Below are 17,441 nucleotides of genomic sequence, written 5' to 3'. Positions count from 1 at the left end.
CTCATGCTTAGTATCCACTGACCATGTGTCATGCCCTAATTTCTCAAAATGTTGTTCACGCATCTCAACATTACACATATTTAGTGTTCGTATAATTCAACTCTTACTTGCCAAATTGCCTATAAACAATGGCATTTTGTGGATTTTGGAAAACACACATTGGACAAAGTCTATGGAAATTCGAGAAAGTGGAGAATTTAGAGAAATTTTTTATTTGATATTTTATTAATTAATTTATTTTAATATTATATTTTATTCATATTTGTATTCCAATTATGCTTATCAAGTTCACACCAAATATAATTTTTTTCCAGATACACTGTTAATAATAATAATAATAATAATAAAAAAAGAGCAGGAATATGAAAACCGGAGTCGCAGACAGGATCCGAAACCTAATCTTCAGCAATTGGGAACCAGTAGACAAAATACACATACCAACCACCGATCGAGGGGCCACTGGAGACGGAGACGGAGTCGGAGATGGAGAGCAATTTTAACTACGACGAGCACGAACACGAAGTCTATGGTGGCGATATTCCCGACGACGCCGAGATGGATGCCGACCTGGACATGTCCTCTGGTAGAGCCGACGAAGAAGGCTATGATGCTGAGCCTAGTAACGCCAACTCCAAGGCACGCTTTTCCACTTCTTCCGAGTCTCTTTCATGGACTTTTGTCTGTCTCTGATTCTCTGTATTTTCTAATTAATCAGGACTTGGAGGACATGAAGAGGAGGCTTAAAGAGATCGAAGAGGAGGCCGGTGCCCTTCGGGAAATGCAGGCCAAAGTTGAGAAGGAGATGGGTGCTGTTCAAGGTATCTTCCTCTTTCATCTCTGTAATTTAGTAAGTTGGTTCTTGAATCCTGTTTATTGATGTTGTGGGAGGATTTAGGTTACTTGAATTACCTATGTAGTTTGTTTTTCTTTACAGGAATAGACACATTTTTTTTTTTTTTTTTTTAAAAACCTAGTTTTAACCTTTAAGACCGATCACATGTTTTCATATCGAAGGGATTGAATATGGCTGCCCGATTCGAGAATCTGGTTGCGTGAAGTTCTAAGAGCTGTTTGGGTTTATCCTTATTGTCTGTATTGTACTTGAAGGATGCAATGGGGTTTTTTGGTATTCTAGTTTCAGAGAGTCTAGAAATTGGCGTGGTTTGCAATGAAGGGACGTTGAAGGAAAATAGGGGAGTTTTGTGATTAACGAATGTTGTCAAAGAGTTATTTAATGGATTAAGAGTCCCCGGGGGAAGTCTGGTGGTTGGTCTACCACGAGGTTCGATGCCTATCTTTAGTGTCCATATGGCGTAACCAAGGAGTTCAATAATCCCCATTTCTCTTTTTCTAAACAATCAAAGTCCGTTTTAGTATGTAGCAAACTTCTTCATAAAAACAAAACTAAACAACACAAAGCATAGTTAGATATTGAAAATTCTGAAGCCTTGTGAGTTTTCATTTATATATTTGGATGATATTTGACAAATTTCTTCTAATGCTTGTTTTTCATCTGGGTGGAATGGAAGTTAAGTTCTCTCTTGTTTCTTACGTATTCTATTTGATTCTAGAAATTTTGTCATATTTGAGTAAATTTCTAAAGGGTGAAACAATTATGTCGCCCTAATATTGTCAAATTTGTATTATATTTCACTTATCAACGAAACAAATCGATTGTTTTAATGTACCCTCACTTCCTTTCCAGGTGTATGTATATTGCATTTCTAGCTGTTCAAAACTTTATGAACTTGCAGCTTGTGAAATATGCAAGATGCATGTGTTCTGGTGGCATGCATGTATGCTCATTAGATACTTTATAGGATTTTTCCCCCGACGAATATATTACTCCTTTTCTTCTCATCATTTTATCCTCTTTTTGGTGGCGAGAAAATATTAATCAGTGGAAGTTTTGTCTCATACTTCGGTTAACAATCTTTTTAGGGTATGTAGTTTGTTTGTAATTAACTTGTGTTCCTTTTAACATGTAAGAAGATTCATCCAGTACCTCTGCAACTCAGGCTGAAAAGGAGGAAGTAGATTCTCGATCTGTATATGTTGGTAATGTGAGATTTATCACCCCTTTCCTTTCGCCGTGTTATTTTAATATTGAAGTTCTGCAGTACTCATTTCTAGTTTTACACCTTTAACCCTGATCTCATTTTATTTTCTCTTTTGTCATCCGACAAACCATTGCACCTTTACTATTTATACTCGAAGTATCTAATGTACTGGAATAAAATGTTGAGAAGCTTATATACCTGTTAAGTGCCCATTTGATAATCGTTTTATTTATTTATTTTTTTACTTTTGAAAATTAAGCTTACAAACACTTTTTCTACTTACAACTTTCTTGCTTTATTAATACTTTTTAGACATGCTTTCAAAAATCAAGCCAAAATTTGATACTTGATTTTGTCTTTGAGATTCGACTTTGAATTCAAATGTATTTTTAAGGAAGATGAAAAGCTTACCGACAAATGGTGAGGAAACAAAAGTAAATTTCAAAAATAGAAAACCAAAAGCAAAATGGTTATCAAATGATCCCTATCTTTTTTTTTCCTTTAGTTTTTACTTTGAATGTCATCCTTTTTAAATGAGAGGCAAATTTTCATCAAGGAGTCAAACTCAGATAAATAATATAGGGAAAAAAACAGTTATCATTAGGGAATGCCATACCACACCGCAAATTATATAAATTGATTTTAAATCAGGGCCCTCTTCCCAGCCCATCCTCTTCTCATTGAGACAAGTGTCCTCTTTCTTTCTTGCCCCAAACAAATATATTCTTTGTGTTGATTCATCATATTTCTGCCCTTTTTTTATTTTTTTATTTTTTTTTAAAAAGTCTATGGCCTTGCAACAATGAGCTAATATTATATTGAGGCTACTTGAGTCAGCAAGTCCGTAAGGGAGTTGAATGAAGAAAAACCCAATTCAGCATATTGTCGGGTATTAGAGGAATTTGAGAATTAGTGCCCTTGGTCCTCCTCCTCTGCTTTCATGCAGAGAAAACAAAAGTTAGGACTTATAGTCATATTTGGACATCTCTTTTGTAATCTATCCACTTTGTTGACACCCTGCTGGCAAAGGTTCCTAAGAATTGCCATTGCTCGCTTCCTGCTTGCATTGTATTAATCTAGCAAAGAAGTTCAAAATGTTTATTCAATTCTAACTTATCCTGGTTTCTTCTTGTTGCTACCCTTCATGAATTGATGCTGCTATCATTCTGAGCTTCTTGCATTCATTAATTCTTTCCCCAGTGTTATCCTGCCAAAAGGAGCTTTTCCCACCATCTCTGTTCTGCAACTTTAGTTGTAGTGAAGATATCATTGCGATGTTTTAGTTTGCATACTCCCACCAAGGGCTGTACACATTTCTAATCTTCCTCTCTCGTAAACCATCTTTACATTCTTTCATTTTTCATTTATCCTAACCACCACCTAATGCCATAGGGCGATAGACTCTTCTAGAAATCTCAATAACACCTCATTGGGATGAGAGGAACAATCAAACATTTAGAGGGTCTAAGAGATATTGGGAGGAGCTTTAGTCTTTTAGCGAGGTTTCATGCCTCCTTTTAGGCTTTAGTTAGCAAGGTTTCATGTAAATAATTTTGTAATTATTGTTTAGGTCTAAATTGGCTTGATTGGAGACTTTTTTGTGGTAATTTGGCTCTTTTTGGGGTTGTTTTCTTTATGGCCTTGTTCTCTTTCATTTTTGCTCAATGAAAGCTTGGCTTTCAATAAAAAATGATTCCATGTTTTAGATGTGAAATATCATGTTTGTAATAATGAATTCGCAGGATATTTGTTTGAAGTTTATTATATATTATGTGTCAAGTCACTATCAGCTGCTACTAGGAATAATATTTTATCGATAGAATTCTAGGTCTAAAGATATTTTTCTTTTAACATGATCCTAATCTGGAGTCCTGTTAAGTCTAAACGGATGGCAGATTGAAGTGTCATTTCTCCTTGGGCATGCTTTTTTTTTTTGCCTCCTTATTTCACAAGGCTTTCCGATATTATATTTCAATACAAAATGATTTAATATTTCAGTCGTGGCTTTTACTTCAGGTCGACTATGCATGCACGCCAGAAGAGGTCCAACAGCATTTTCAATCATGTGGAACAGTGAATAGAGTGACAATTTTGACGGACAAATTTGGTCACCCGAAGGGATTTGCTTATGTTGAGTTCGTGGAGGTTGATGCTGTCCAGAATGCTTTACTGTTAAATGAGTCAGAATTGCATGGTCGTCAACTAAAGGTCTTTTGAACTCGGATTTACACTCTTTAACTTTTGTTAATAATTTATTTCACTAATACTAATAGGACGCCAATAATGTATGTTATATCAGAGGAAGACGTTGGGGGATGAGAGAAGTCGTGAGTGAAAGGTGTATATAGAGAGGGAAAGTATCTTAGGAGCGTTTGCTTTTGGTTAGTAGAGTTTGCTAGGATTGGGAGAGTAGGAGCTTTCTGCACATCCCGGAGCTTGTACGCCTATTGTGGATAAGGATAACAACCATGGTTCGTTTTTGTTACATTTTGCAGGTCTCTGCTAAAAGGACGAATGTGCCTGGCATGAAGCAATACCGAGGAAGGAGGCCAAACCCTTTTGGCTTTCGAGGTCGCCGGCCTTTCATGCCTGCTGCGCCTTATCCTTCGTATGGTTATGGGTAAGTGCTGAACTACTGTTTTGCTTTTCACTCTATGGTATGGAGGAGACTTTGAAATGTTCATATGCAAGTTGTAACGCAGAGTACCGTTAGTTTAGCTCGCATATATAATCGTGTAACGATTCGACTCCCTAGGACTTAAACTAGGTCGTTACTATAGACATGCATGCATACAATTCAAGTTGACATCTTTTCATAGCTTAGTAAAACTAAATAAATAGCATAAAATAATTAACTTAATTAAAACTAAATAACTGAAATTCATTTAACGATATCCTTGAAACTATAAAACAAAACTAGAAAATTCCTCTTTTCTTTTTTTTTTCCTTTTCTTTTCTTTTAAACACTAATAAATAAAACCTAACCCAACCACCTATTTAGCAACTCAAACCCCTTTCCTTTTCCTTCTCAAAATCCAAAATATTTTTGGATTTAAAATCCTAAATCCTTTTAGGAAAATAATTCTAAATCAATTATCTCAATTCAATCTATTTAATTCTAATTATCTTCTCCAAATGACAAAATAAAACCAAATCCCAATTTTAATTCAATTTCCCAAATTAACTTAAAATGGAATTAATTTGACATAAATTCTAAATTTTCCTTTAATCAAATCTAAATTCCAAAATTCTTCTCTAAGCCAAAACTAAAATTGAATTATCCTTTTATAATAATTCAATTTATCCTCCAAAAATTCAAAATAATTTTCTAATATTACAAAATAACTGAATTTAAATTACATTAAAAAAAATTTGGGAGGTCACAAATTGCCATCTCTTCTTTTGGATATTTAAATCATGATTGTGCTGCATTTCTTTTTAAATGATCATCATTCAGGCGTAGTAGACAAATCGCACTCTTTTAGACCAATCAACTTCTAATGTATATTGTTGAAAGGGAGTTAGATCATTAACTGTACATTTCTTATTCTTCTCTCTTTGCTGATTTGAAGGAATTTGTGGAATGATATATTCATCTAATTGAAAAATTCAATTCCTTTCACTGTCAGCGCTTTATAATGTTAGTTTTTATCTTCCTACTTTATGCAGAAGGGTTCCAAGGTTCAGGCGGCCGATGCGGTACAGACCGTACTAGGAGATACAATTCTCGTACTAGTACCGCAAATTATTATTCGGGATCTACGGTTCCTTCATCAAGGATTCATTTACCATCTCTATAAATTGGAGGGTGTGGAAAACATTGTAGTTTATTGATGTTTCAACAATCCCACTTGAGTTTTTAATGAACTTGGTAGCAGTTTCTAGCTTGAGAGGGTAAAGATTTGTGGTTTACATTTTGTTGGCTCTGGAAGGGCTAAAAAAAACCATGTTTTCAACCATTAGAGAATTTGGAAGAAAGAAAATTAAGGAAACTAAAGAACATATCCTTGTGTATGGTGAATTGGAACTGTTGAGGATGTAGAATTCTTTGTTATTTAATAAGTAATTATAAGTTGATGTGATATGTAAACATCATTTTCCTCTCCCCTCTCCAGTTTGATAGGTATAACAAGTAAATTTGTAGGTTGGTTTATACCAATTTTTTTGATTATTATTATGAGTATTCTTATTCATATTAGATTAAATAAATGTATATATATATATATTAATAAAAAGATGTTGGAGATATCTATGAATAATTTTTTTAATACAACTATGGGGTGGGAGATTGAACATTCGATCTTTAAAGATAAAGGTCATGTCAATATCACTAAGTCAAGTTCATATTGACTATCTATGGGTATTTAATATCAATATCGAACCATTCGTATATCGAATCTTCATTTAGCTCTCTCCTTATGCAACACAAACCATTTTGGCGACTCTCTTTGGTACATGTGTTTTAGTTAAAGAGTAAGAGAATCTAAATGAAAACCCTTTTTTGTATATTAATATCAAAACGATTAAAATCACTTTTATTATTATTATTTTTTACTTAACAATAAATTACTTTTTAAAAATATAGTTTTAATTTATAAAAGTAAAATTAAATATTAAATTAATTGGGAGCAATTGAACGGTGTGTTTGGAGTGATTTTAAAAAGTGGGAGAAAATCGATTCGGGCTTTTATACAATTGTTGGCGCGGGCATATTTCGTTGTGTTGCATTGGGTCATCGATTTCAATCGCCATTGTTGAGAGCTCTGAAGGATATCGCCATATCGCTCCACTACGAATCTCGTTACTTCTTCTTATTTTTGGGTTCAATTTGAACTTCCATTGCACGATAGTTAAACTTCGACTACCAGATTCAATGGCTTCTAACCCTGGATTAAACGAAGAGGCTGCTGGTAATCCATCATCGTAAGTGTGTTTCTCTTTTCATTTTCGTGTTCTATCATTTCCCCCTCCTTCTTCTTCTCTCTTTGACCAATTCTTCTTTCATTTTGGGTATGGCTTTAATTCTTCTTTTCTGTTCTGTTCCCGAGGGATTAGTTTATTGGGCTCCTTGTGAATTGATCAATTTTCCCTTTCTGTTCAGGCCTACTAGTGTTTACAAAGATCCGGATGACGGACGGCAGCGGTTCTTGCTCGAATTGGAATTTGTTCAATGTCTTGCCAATCCAACTTACATTCATTGTAAGTTTTTGCAGAATTTAGGGTTTCTTTAAAGGGAGTTAGGCCGATTTCTTATGCTTGAAACTTCAGCTTGAAGTGAGGAAAAAGCTGTTGGATGTTCCAAAACGATGGAATTTCGAAACTGAAGCGTTTCTCTAGTTTCTTCTCGTTGTAGTTAAAAAATTGCTTTCAAACTTTTTTAGTTGTGTTTAGTTTCAATTTGGATTTTTAATGAGCTGACTAGACATGAAACTGTGTTTCACATGAAAAACAGTCAATCCGAAAGTAAATTCTACGTATTTCTTCTAATGATAAAGTAGATTAAACTTATGTTTATAATAAATGTCAATGTAAGATTAAATAAGCCCTTGGAATGGGTTCAAGCTGGTGATGATCGATGATTTAATATCGTACGAATTTTCTTGACAATCAAATATAGTATGGTTACAACTATTCTGTTAGAATAGTTGAGGTCTAACAAGCTAGATTGAACGTTAATGGATATGAAAGAAAAGGAACTGCTAGCTTGAATTTTTATCATATAATATCTCACGTGAACCATGTGCTTTGTTTGAATTTTGAACATCATTTTCTTAGTTGCATTTTCCTGTGAAGTTTTGATTTTTGATTGATCAATGGGAAGAAGAAAATCACAATGAAAGATCAGATTTTGACATTCAGAACCGGAGTTCATTCTAAATTTGCATCTTCATGAGCTAGAGTGAAACTTTTTCTTTTATGCATGTCGCCCGAGTCTCTGACTACTGCTGGTGCTGTGACCTACTGTTTTTACTCCAAAAACAACTTATAATTTATCAGAGATCGGTGCTTGTCTGCTTGATCTTTCTGCCTATTAAGACATGCTAGCATTGTAAAATTTCTTACAGTGGTTCCACATATAGTGAATTTCCTTGAATTTTATTCTTTTGATGATATACTATGGTATCTTACGACTGAAGTACGTTTCTGAAGTTGGAACTTAAATTTTTTGTGGTAGTCATTTTCACGTACTCGCTCGGATATGCCTCTTAAAGAATGATGTATTTACAAATTGGTATTGAAATGTTGGAACAAATGCTTTTTCTGCTCTCAATTCCGATAGCTGATCATCTAGTTTTATACAGATCTGGCTCAGAATCGTTACCTCGAGGATGAAGCTTTTATTGGTTACTTGAAGTATCTTCAATACTGGCAACGCCCAGAGTATATTAAGTTTATAATGTGAGTCAGTTCTTTCCCTGAACTAAAGAATGAGAATTGATTGTGCTTTTGGTATTGACGTCAATGTTGTTTCTAGGTATCCTCATTGTCTTTTTTTCCTTGAACTTCTACAAAATTCAAATTTCCGAAATGCAATGGCTCATCCTGGCAACAAGGTTAGCTTCTGTTCTGTTTTCCCTTTCGAGATCGGGGATAAATATTTAGTTGGACGGTGAAGTTTTTGCGTGCTTGTGTCTGTGCACATCTCTGATAATGTTTTGTTTCTGTTTGTAATGAGATGACAAAATTTAAAGTGTCTTCCATGTCCATCAGTTCACGAGAGATATTTGTTGCTTTCCAAATGGTTTGCTCTTAATATGCTGATATGACCCCTTTTCCTTTTTCCTAGTATTTTAACACAGTTGCATCATTTGGAATTTCTTAGGAATTGGCACACAGGCAACAATTTTACTTCTGGAAGAACTATAGGAACAATCGTTTGAAACACATTTTACCACGACCTCTGCCTGAACCTGCAGCATTACCACCCCCAGTTTCTGCTCCACCTCAAGCACCTGTGCCTGCCCCAGCCCCCGCGATGGCAGCTTCACCAGCTGGTACACCCGCCCTTTCTCCAATGCAGTATGGTATTCCTCCTGGTTCTGGACTTCCAAAGAACGACATGAAGAGCGCAGGAATTGATCGACGAAAGAGAAAACACGTAATTTATCACATATCATTTGTTAATTTGTCTTTTAAGTTATCAATGCACTCTACTAAGTAGATTAGAGGACATGCCTCTTCCTTTAAACCTTCAAATTCTCATTTACTTCTTTTGTGATTTGACAGGAAAGAAGTATGGGGTAGTTGGTTTCATTAGTCAAAACTAGGGTGAATGCTGGAGCAGCTCATGAGGTAAATCTGGATACAGTGAAAATTAAAGTTCAAAGATGATGGCTTTCATAAACTTTCCATGAGTTTTCCTTCACTTGGGGTCGTGCAAAATATCTCTCTTGCAAACTCATGAACACAAGCGACATGAGCTCGATGTTTACGGGTTTGCGTATGTTCATGGAAGAAGCTCTACGTGGCATTGGTATAAAACCATTCCTAAAGAATCCTTAAAAAAGTTGCTTCATCTATATGTTTGGTTATTTTAGCCATCTATACTCTCTGGTAAGCAGTTCCTTCATTAACAATCCTTTTTATCTCCCTATATTTACTACTTGGACAATTTTCTGGTGTAGCATGAAATGCTATGGTAATATGTGATTATGATATGTAGGAATATGTATTGTAGTCAAGGTTAATGTCCATGTCGAAAATGTGATCCCAATTTTATGGAGATGGTGGAAATATCGATAAAATGTCAATGGGGATGAATATTCATTAAGAACAATAAAATTTTAAAATATTTAATTCAGTAAACAAATATTTTATGTTATTCAAACATTTTCTGTTAATGATATTTTGTTGTATATTTTTTATGTTTCATGAATTTTTTACTATATATCGTAAATGTCAATTTTGAACTCATATAAATATGGAAGTATCTTGTAAAATTATTTGTCTTTTACAATTTTTACTCGTTAACTTTATCCTAGACATTCTTATTCTTGAATTAAATTCGATCATAACAAAATATACTTGACTGATGACCCATTATAAATGATTTCAAATGTTTTCCCATCATACTTATAATTTTTTTAATCATAAACATACAATAATTATATATAGGCCAAGTAATAAATACTACCACTAAATTTTATTTACCGGACAAAAGAGTTAATGGGTGTAAATGCCTTTATTTAAGGGTTTAATCCATCAACTATTAGCTATCACCAAGTTGATTTTTTGTCCAGCATTTTTAGAGGATTTTTACTTTATTTTTTAAATGCCAAGTTGATTTTTTGTCCAACATTTGTACAAGATTTTTACTTTAGTTTTGAAATGTTAAAAGGCTTTTAATAAATATGGTTATTTGAATGAAATGTTAGTATTATATATATATATACATTTTAAGATCGAACTTCAAATTTTAAGGTTTTTAGTACAAGTTCATGTCATACTTATATGTGTTGACATATATAGTTTACCAAAGTGAGCTCAACTATTTATGACCAATTTAAATTAAATTTGTTAAAATCATTTTAAAAAACGCGTTAATTTCACATTTATTTTAAAATTAGTATTGTATTACCTTTTAGATTCTCTTAAAATCAGGTAGAGTTTGTAATGAATATTATGTTTTCAATTTTATACTTTAAAAATAAGGTTTCTTTTATATATCTATCTATTTCTTACCTAATCAAATCTATTTTCTAATCTTTATGAATTGAATGCATCAATTTTTTTTTTAAAAAAGTATACCATATTAATTTTATTAAAAATAAAGTTATTTTCTTTCATTTAAAAATTAATTGGTAACAAACACAATATATCATTCTAAAAGTTTATTTAAAATTTAAAATTAAAAAATAAAAAATAATATTTTTTTTATAAATTCATTTGAATTATTTATATCTAAAATAAGATACTTTTATATTTATCTATGGAAGATTATAACATACTTTTAAGTTTAATGTGAGATTTGTCAACCATTAATTGTTGATTTTTCTAAAAGCATACTTGCTAATAATTATTTTAAAAGCCAATCTCAAACTAAGCCTCACCTTGTTGGATCTCTCATCTCATGATAGGGTTGGCAAAAATTTCCGGGTCTCTCACTTGATTGGGACGGGGAATCCCTGATTTGACCAAGGATGGGATCAAATTAGAGATCCTAACTGGGTCCTCGGTCGGAGACGGGTATCCCCGCCTTGTCCTGTCCTCGATTAAATTGTCTATTTATATATATATATATATATATATATATAAAGGTCGGGGATGGATACCCGCAAGGCCGTTTCCCGTGGGAAAATACCCTACAGGGACGGGGAGTCCCCCGGTCCCGACCCGGCCCCGTTGTCAACCCTATCTCAGAGTTGTTGTAAAAATAAAAAGAAAAAAGAAAAAGAAAAACATTAATTAAAAAAAAAAAAAAAAAAAACCATCCAGCTGCATTTTCCTCTATATCACGATATTCGTTTTGGGGATTATTGGATTAGCCAAAGCTCTGTCTGCAGCACTGATAGAAGTGAAGTGGAGCCATGGCCATCCTTGCTTCTTCTTCTTCTTATTGTTATGGCTCCAAAGCTTTCCTTCTCTCTCAACGCTCCTTCTTCTTCTCCACCATTCCCTCCAAACCCTCTTTCTCCTTCTTCCTCAAAACCACTTCCCGCTTCTTCGCTTCTTCTTCTCCAACTTCTCTCCAATCTTCATCTCTCCACTCTCAAACCCCTTCTTCGCCCAACGTCCTCCAAATTCTCGAACAACGCGGCCTTCTCGATTCCATCACCAGCGACACTCTACGCTCCGCTTGTCTCTCCCCTCTCAAGGTCTATTGCGGCTTCGACCCCACCGCCCAAAGCTTACATTTAGGTAATCTTCTTGGTCTAATCGTTCTCTCTTGGTTCCGCCGATGTGGCCACACCGCCGTCGCTCTCATCGGCGGTGCGACTGCCCGAGTCGGCGACCCCTCGGGCAAGAGCCTCGAGCGGCCCGAACTCGATCTCCACACCTTGGAGGCTAATACTCTCGGTATTACTAATATTATCACTAGAATTTTGGGGAATTCGGGATCGGATTCTAGTTTTTGCCCTAATTTTGTGATTCTTAATAATTATGATTGGTGGAAGGAGTTTAGGTTTTTGGATTTCTTGAAAGAAGTGGGTCGGTTTGCGAGAGTGGGATCGATGATGGCTAAAGAGAGTGTTAAGAGGAGATTGGAATCAGAGCAAGGAATGAGCTATACTGAGTTCACTTATCAGCTCTTGCAGGGATATGATTTTCTTCATCTGTATCAAAACGAGGGAGTTTCTGTTCAGATTGGAGGTAGTGATCAATGGGGGAATATCACTGCAGGGACAGAGCTTATTAGGAAACGTTTGCCTCAAGCTGATGGTGTTTATGGTTTAACATTTCCTCTTCTTTTGAAGAGTGATGGGACAAAATTTGGTAAATCCGAAGACGGCGCTATTTGGCTTTCACCGTCGATGTTATCCCCATACAAGTTCTATCAGTATTTCTTCAGTGTCCCTGATGCTGATGTGGTGAGATTTCTCAGAATTCTCACATTTTTGGATATTGAGGAGATTCAGGACATGGAAAGCCAAATGGCGAAACCTGGGTATTTGCCGAACACGGCACAGAGGCGGCTGGCCGAAGAAGTTACTCGATTTGTTCATGGAGAAGATGGTTTGAGTGAGGCCCTTAAGGCCACTGAAGCATTGAAACCAGGAGCAGAGACAAAGTTGGATTGGAAGATTATTGAAGGGATTGCTGAGGATGTTCCATGCTGCTCATTGGAATATGATCAAGTGTTGAATCTTTCGGTTGTTGATCTTTCAGTTACGTCTGGTTTGCTCGAAAGCAAGTCGGCTGCCCGTCGTTTGCTGAAGCAAGGGGGACTTTATTTGAATAATAGCAGAGTGGATTCTGAGAGTAAAAGAGTTGAAGCGGTAGACATTGTTGATGGAAAAGTTCTACTTTTATCCGCAGGAAAGAAGAACAAGGTGGTTGTAAGGATATCATAACGGAGCTGGTTCAGAAACAGTGCTCATTTATTCACTAACCAACAAGTCCTTCATTATTACTATTATTTTTTGGTTGAAATTTTTTGATAAACTATTTCAAGTTCAAAGTTAAGGCCCAATCTTCAAATTGATATTTATGACATATTTGAGAGTGGTTTTTGAAATGGTTAAGATCACTTTTATCAACTTTTAATTATTCAAAATCAATTTTAATGGTGGTAAGATGGTAGTAAGAAAATAATGTTTAAAAATGTGAAATAAAATATTAAATTGATTTTGAATGATAAAACACATGTTTTGAAGGGATTTCAAACCTGACAAAAGTGATTTTAACTGGTTCAAAATCCCTCAACTAATTTGCAGCTGAGGAGGTAATTCTTTCAGATAGATGCTGATATGCCATTTAAGGAGGGCAGTGGATGCGGGTTACTTTGATGGGCTGATTCATTACTTCATCTTGCAAGTTATAACTTATAGGTATGTTATATTTGCTGATTGTTGCTTTATGGTTGCCTATCTGTTGAATTCCAATAAATCAGAGAAAACAGTTGGTGAAAGTGTGGGGAATTAGAGAAGTAGAGAGGGGTATTTATTAGGAAGATGAGTTAGGAGAGAGACAATGTTAGGTAGAGCGGGAGCTACATGTGAGAAGTACTGGAGAGACGAAGAGAAGTGAGATGTTGAAATATGGAAATTTTAGAAGAAGTGAACATGGTTTAACTGTAATTGATATGTACTCTTTCCTTGAAGTTGGACGTTCAAATTTTCGCACTCTTCCCTTTGTTGTACTGAAAACAAATGGAAATTTTATTTAAAAGCATGTTTTTTTTTGGGTTCTCAAAGTTTTCATAAAATTTTAGAACCAAATACTAAAGGGTTTATGTAAAGGCCGGGTTTTATAAAATGGAAAACCAAAAACAGAAATAGGCTACAAGATTATGAAGGTGTATTGGGAGAAGCTAATGATGTTAGTGATGTGTTAAGTAGAAATACAGTGTTCAATGACTCTCTTGATGCAGTTTGTTTTTATTTGATAGGAAAATTCAGCAGTGTACAATATGATGGGGGATATAGTTTTAAAATCTTGTGATGTTAAGGTTAGTAAAAGAATGCAATTAAACCAAAATATCTGGGGAGATTTTTTTTATTGTTGATCATATTGGTAAAACATTTCACTGATTGCTTAGACCTCATTTGATAATGATTTTGTTTTAGTTTCTAGTTTTATAGTTATGCTTGTTCCTTTTCCAATTTTCTTTTCATGGTATCACCTTTTTTAAGAAATCTTTAAATTCTCAGTTAGACAACAAAAACAAGTTTTAAACTTGTTTTGGTTGTTTAAAACAACGGTTAAAAGTGGATAACAAAACAAAGAAATTTAGTAGTGGAAGTAGTGATTATAAACCTTATTTTCGTAACAAAAAACTGAATGGTTATCAAATGGTACTTTAGTTACCTATCTACTAACTTCTAGCAAATGAACCAAAACAATTAGTTGGAATTAGATGTTGAGTTTTTGTCTATTAGATGGCTGATTGTAATGTAGATTTGTTGTGGGTACTCTGTTAGCTAAAGAACAATTCAATTCCGTATCACGTGATTTGCTCTGTTTCTGTAGATAGCCAATGAACTATTGTAGTTTTTTTTCTTGCTAGATTTCCTACTAAATGAATTTGTGTTAATAAGTTAGGATATTCGAGTTAGATTATGACATGCTTCGATTAACTCTATTCTATAGTTGATTGTATTGATGCAACATCTAGCGTTGAGAAATTCCCAGGACATGTTATATATTATTTGATGGATTAGGAGTTTCGAATATGTTTGGAGGCTGAGTTAATTTTGTTTCTTCTTCAAAACTATGATTAATAGTTGACTGCTGAGCGTTTAGATTATTTTAAACTTGAAACTGCTATAACAAATAAGTTACTTCATTTTTTTGTAAATTTTTGTTACTTGAGAACTAAAAAATTAAGATCTTGATAACGATTTTGTCTTTGAAATTATGATTGTTCTTCATTTCTCAATCATGGTTTTCACCTCTTTTGAAGAAACACATGAATTTCAGCTCAAATTCTATAATTTTTTTTTTTTTTTTTAAAAGACATTTTTCTAGTTGACTTGAGTTTTCAAACATAAGTAGAAAGTAGATGATAAAATGAAAATAGTTTTTTAAGCTAAATTAAAAAAAATCCAATGTAAAGGGGTTTAAATTGCAAGTTTAGTCCCAGAATTTTAACCTTTGTTGTTCGTTTGGTACTTGAATTTTAAGTTTATAAGATGATTGGGACTTCAATCTTATGGAATAGATATTTGAACCTTTCTTTTTTTCTTTTGAAAGAATAAAAACTCGAGCTTCAAATATGTCTAATAGGTTTCTAAATGTCTGATTTTGTGTTAATAGGATTTCTCAACTTCTAATTTTGTGCTTAATAGAATTGTGATGTATTCGAACTTTGTGAAAGTTAATTGATCTACTTGTATAAATCAAACATTATCTTTTTAACTGTAAATTTTTAATTTTGTGTTTAGTAAAAATTAACTTCTAAATAGTCTCTATTTGGAAATCTATTAGATGCGATCAAAACTTGTATAGACATGGATCAAAAGAACTTAAAATTTAACCAAACTAAAAATTAACTTCTAAATGGTCTCTATTTCTGCTAAAAAGCGTACTCGCTAATAATTTCTATTTTTTTTTTTTTTTAAAAATAACCACATCTCCTTTCTAGCAATATGACAATAGTAATAGGTTTGTCGAATTCAACAGTGATTATATTAGGGTCACGATCGATAAATTTGGCTAGCGACTCAATTGGGCTTGAAATTATAAATTAGATTGAATTGAGTGATTAAAGGTGCACAAGTCCAAATTTCAATTTAATTCAAGTCCATTATGAAAATATGGGCAAAGAAAAGATCATGAAGTACAAATTGTGAGGCAAAGAATTAGTATCACGTATCGATACTTTCAGACACTTTCAAGATACGTATTTCTATGGGTATGGGTACTTTTTTTTAAAGAAAAAAGACAAGCAATTCATCTAATCGTTCTCAATCTAAAACTTGTCAATCTATTTAAAAAGATCATTACTCGAGTCCAAAACTAAAAGGAAAAATAAATAAATAACAGACTAGAATCATCTAATTTCTATCTTTACATTTGAGTCTCCATAAAGTCTACCAAAATATAAATCATTTGGATATCTTTGACAATTCAATGAAGAAGCCCTTCGTTTATCCTCATACTTCTCCCTCTAATCTTCTTCTTTTTCTTTGTAATATGAGTCACTTTTTTTTTTTTTTTTTGTTTGTATTTCAGTGTTTGTATTCTATTTTTTGTACTATTGTTATTAATTTGTATGCTAAATTTATCTATATCCTAGATTTTTTTTAAAGAAAAAGAAAATGTATCTTCAACGTATCAATATCCCCGTTTCTTAGAAATGCACACATATATATATAAATGACGCATCCTTAGACATATTCATATCTTAGTTTTTTAGAAATTGACGAATCGTCATATCTGATCATATTTGTATCGTGTAGCCGTATCTGTATCTGTGTTTCATAGGGTTCAAGCTTAAATTTAGCTCAAGTACAGTTTTCTATAAACAGAGGTCTTATTCTTCATTTTGGAGGGAATTGTTTTGGGAGAACTAAAGATCAGTTTTGAATAATGAAGCTTTGAAGCTTTGAAGACTCAAAGATTGAAGCACTAGAGACTTGAAGGACATGACTCTCTTGAAGCTTTGAGGATCAAAAGAATAAAGCTCCGAAACTTTAAAGAGCGTTAGACTTGAAGACTGAAGACCTTGAAGACAAAAACTTCTCTTAGGTCCTTGAATTCTAAGTTAAAGTTCAAAGAAAACGTAGAAGAAGAACTTTCTTCAACGTTGGAGAAAAAATATTAAAAGATCAAATATTAGAGATTGTACTCACTATATTGAAATCAATACAAATATGAAGTTCATTCAATATTTTTATAACGTAACTAAAAAAAATTAATGAATTATGGCGAAGTGAGCATAACTCAATGATAATTAACGTACATTCGTTTCATCTTAAAAAAACATGCACTTATTCCATTCATTCCTTTGAAGTCATACGTTATTTCTATACTATATTCACTAAATAATAATGATGATGATGATAAATAAATAAATTATAGATTAGCATTGATTTAAAATTTAAAACTTTAGAACAAGACCATGTGCACTTAAAAGTTAAAACAAATTTGAAGCTCCATTTGATGTAAAGAAAAGATCAAAACACACTGAACATATATTTCTTCTTCTTATTTTTTTGAAACAAATGAGAGAAATAAAACAAAATGGGTATAAACATATCTGTAGTTTAGTCAAGTGGT

The 17,441-nt window shown here is 33.5% G+C and overlaps 3 protein-coding genes across 8 annotated transcripts; all 3 read left to right on the top strand.

Moving 5' to 3' along the window:
- Window positions 1-342: 342 nt before the first annotated feature.
- On the top strand, window positions 343-6,150 carry LOC120068438 (polyadenylate-binding protein 1-like). 2 transcript variants are annotated; one of them, XM_039020217.2, is made up of 6 exons: window positions 343-636; window positions 716-818; window positions 1,993-2,063; window positions 4,077-4,268; window positions 4,556-4,680; window positions 5,730-6,150. In XM_039020217.2, the coding sequence occupies exons 1-6, from the start codon at window positions 484-486 to the stop codon at window positions 5,773-5,775; spliced, it is 690 nt and encodes a 229-aa protein (XP_038876145.1). In that variant the 5' UTR covers window positions 343-483; the 3' UTR covers window positions 5,776-6,150. The 2 variants fall into 2 exon arrangements, with proteins under 2 accessions (XP_038876145.1, XP_038876136.1); XM_039020208.2 differs by having other exon boundaries at window positions 362-636; window positions 1,990-2,063.
- A 534-nt stretch (window positions 6,151-6,684) lies between these two features.
- On the top strand, window positions 6,685-9,870 carry LOC150030562 (mediator of RNA polymerase II transcription subunit 31-like). Its single transcript, XM_090309595.1, has 6 exons — window positions 6,685-6,983; window positions 7,162-7,259; window positions 8,363-8,459; window positions 8,536-8,614; window positions 8,884-9,159; window positions 9,288-9,870. Exons 1-6 carry the CDS (start codon window positions 6,934-6,936, stop codon window positions 9,303-9,305), a joined length of 618 nt encoding a protein of 205 aa, XP_090165721.1. The 5' UTR covers window positions 6,685-6,933; the 3' UTR covers window positions 9,306-9,870.
- Window positions 9,871-11,478: 1,608 nt separating this feature from the next.
- LOC150030561 (tyrosine--tRNA ligase, chloroplastic/mitochondrial-like) lies at window positions 11,479-17,050 on the top strand. Of its 5 annotated transcripts, none has more exons than XR_016526793.1 (4): window positions 11,498-13,051; window positions 13,436-13,549; window positions 14,110-14,169; window positions 16,691-17,050. XR_016526793.1 is itself a non-coding variant. In XM_090309594.1 (1 exon), the coding sequence occupies exon 1, from the start codon at window positions 11,588-11,590 to the stop codon at window positions 13,070-13,072; it is 1,485 nt and encodes a 494-aa protein (XP_090165720.1). In that variant the 5' UTR covers window positions 11,479-11,587; the 3' UTR covers window positions 13,073-13,323. The 5 variants fall into 5 exon arrangements, 1 of the variants encoding a protein (XP_090165720.1); XR_016526791.1 differs by having other exon boundaries at window positions 16,758-16,894; XR_016526790.1 differs by lacking the exon at window positions 14,110-14,169 and having other exon boundaries at window positions 16,758-17,050.
- Window positions 17,051-17,441: the final 391 nt, after the last annotated feature.

The sequence above is a fragment of the Benincasa hispida genome, unplaced genomic scaffold (assembly GCF_027475165.1).
Source record: "Benincasa hispida cultivar pf3 unplaced genomic scaffold, pf3_genome.v1.1 HicScf1848, whole genome shotgun sequence".
Lineage (NCBI taxonomy): Eukaryota > Viridiplantae > Streptophyta > Magnoliopsida > Cucurbitales > Cucurbitaceae > Benincasa > Benincasa hispida.
The sequence above is the reverse complement of the archived record's forward strand: the minus strand, read 5'-3'. Positions and strand labels throughout refer to the sequence as shown.

What these genes read in the sequence shown, in the direction of transcription:
- LOC120068438 (XM_039020208.2), top strand. Translation starts at nt 484, where the DNA reads ATGGAGAGCAATTTTAACTACGACGAGCACGAACACGAAGTCTATGGT. An exon ending in GATCTGTATATGTTGGTAAT is followed by an intron (nt 2,064 to 4,076) that starts GTGAGATTTATC and finishes CTTTTACTTCAG; the next exon opens with GTCGACTATGCATGCACGCC. An exon ending in TGCATGGTCGTCAACTAAAG is followed by an intron (nt 4,269 to 4,555) that starts GTCTTTTGAACT and finishes TACATTTTGCAG; the next exon opens with GTCTCTGCTAAAAGGACGAA.
- LOC150030562 (XM_090309595.1), top strand. Translation starts at nt 6,934, where the DNA reads ATGGCTTCTAACCCTGGATTAAACGAAGAGGCTGCTGGTAATCCATCA. An exon ending in GCTGCTGGTAATCCATCATC is followed by an intron (nt 6,984 to 7,161) that starts GTAAGTGTGTTT and finishes CTTTCTGTTCAG; the next exon opens with GCCTACTAGTGTTTACAAAG. An exon ending in GAGTATATTAAGTTTATAAT is followed by an intron (nt 8,460 to 8,535) that starts GTGAGTCAGTTC and finishes TGTTGTTTCTAG; the next exon opens with GTATCCTCATTGTCTTTTTT.
- LOC150030561 (XM_090309594.1), top strand. Translation starts at nt 11,588, where the DNA reads ATGGCCATCCTTGCTTCTTCTTCTTCTTATTGTTATGGCTCCAAAGCT.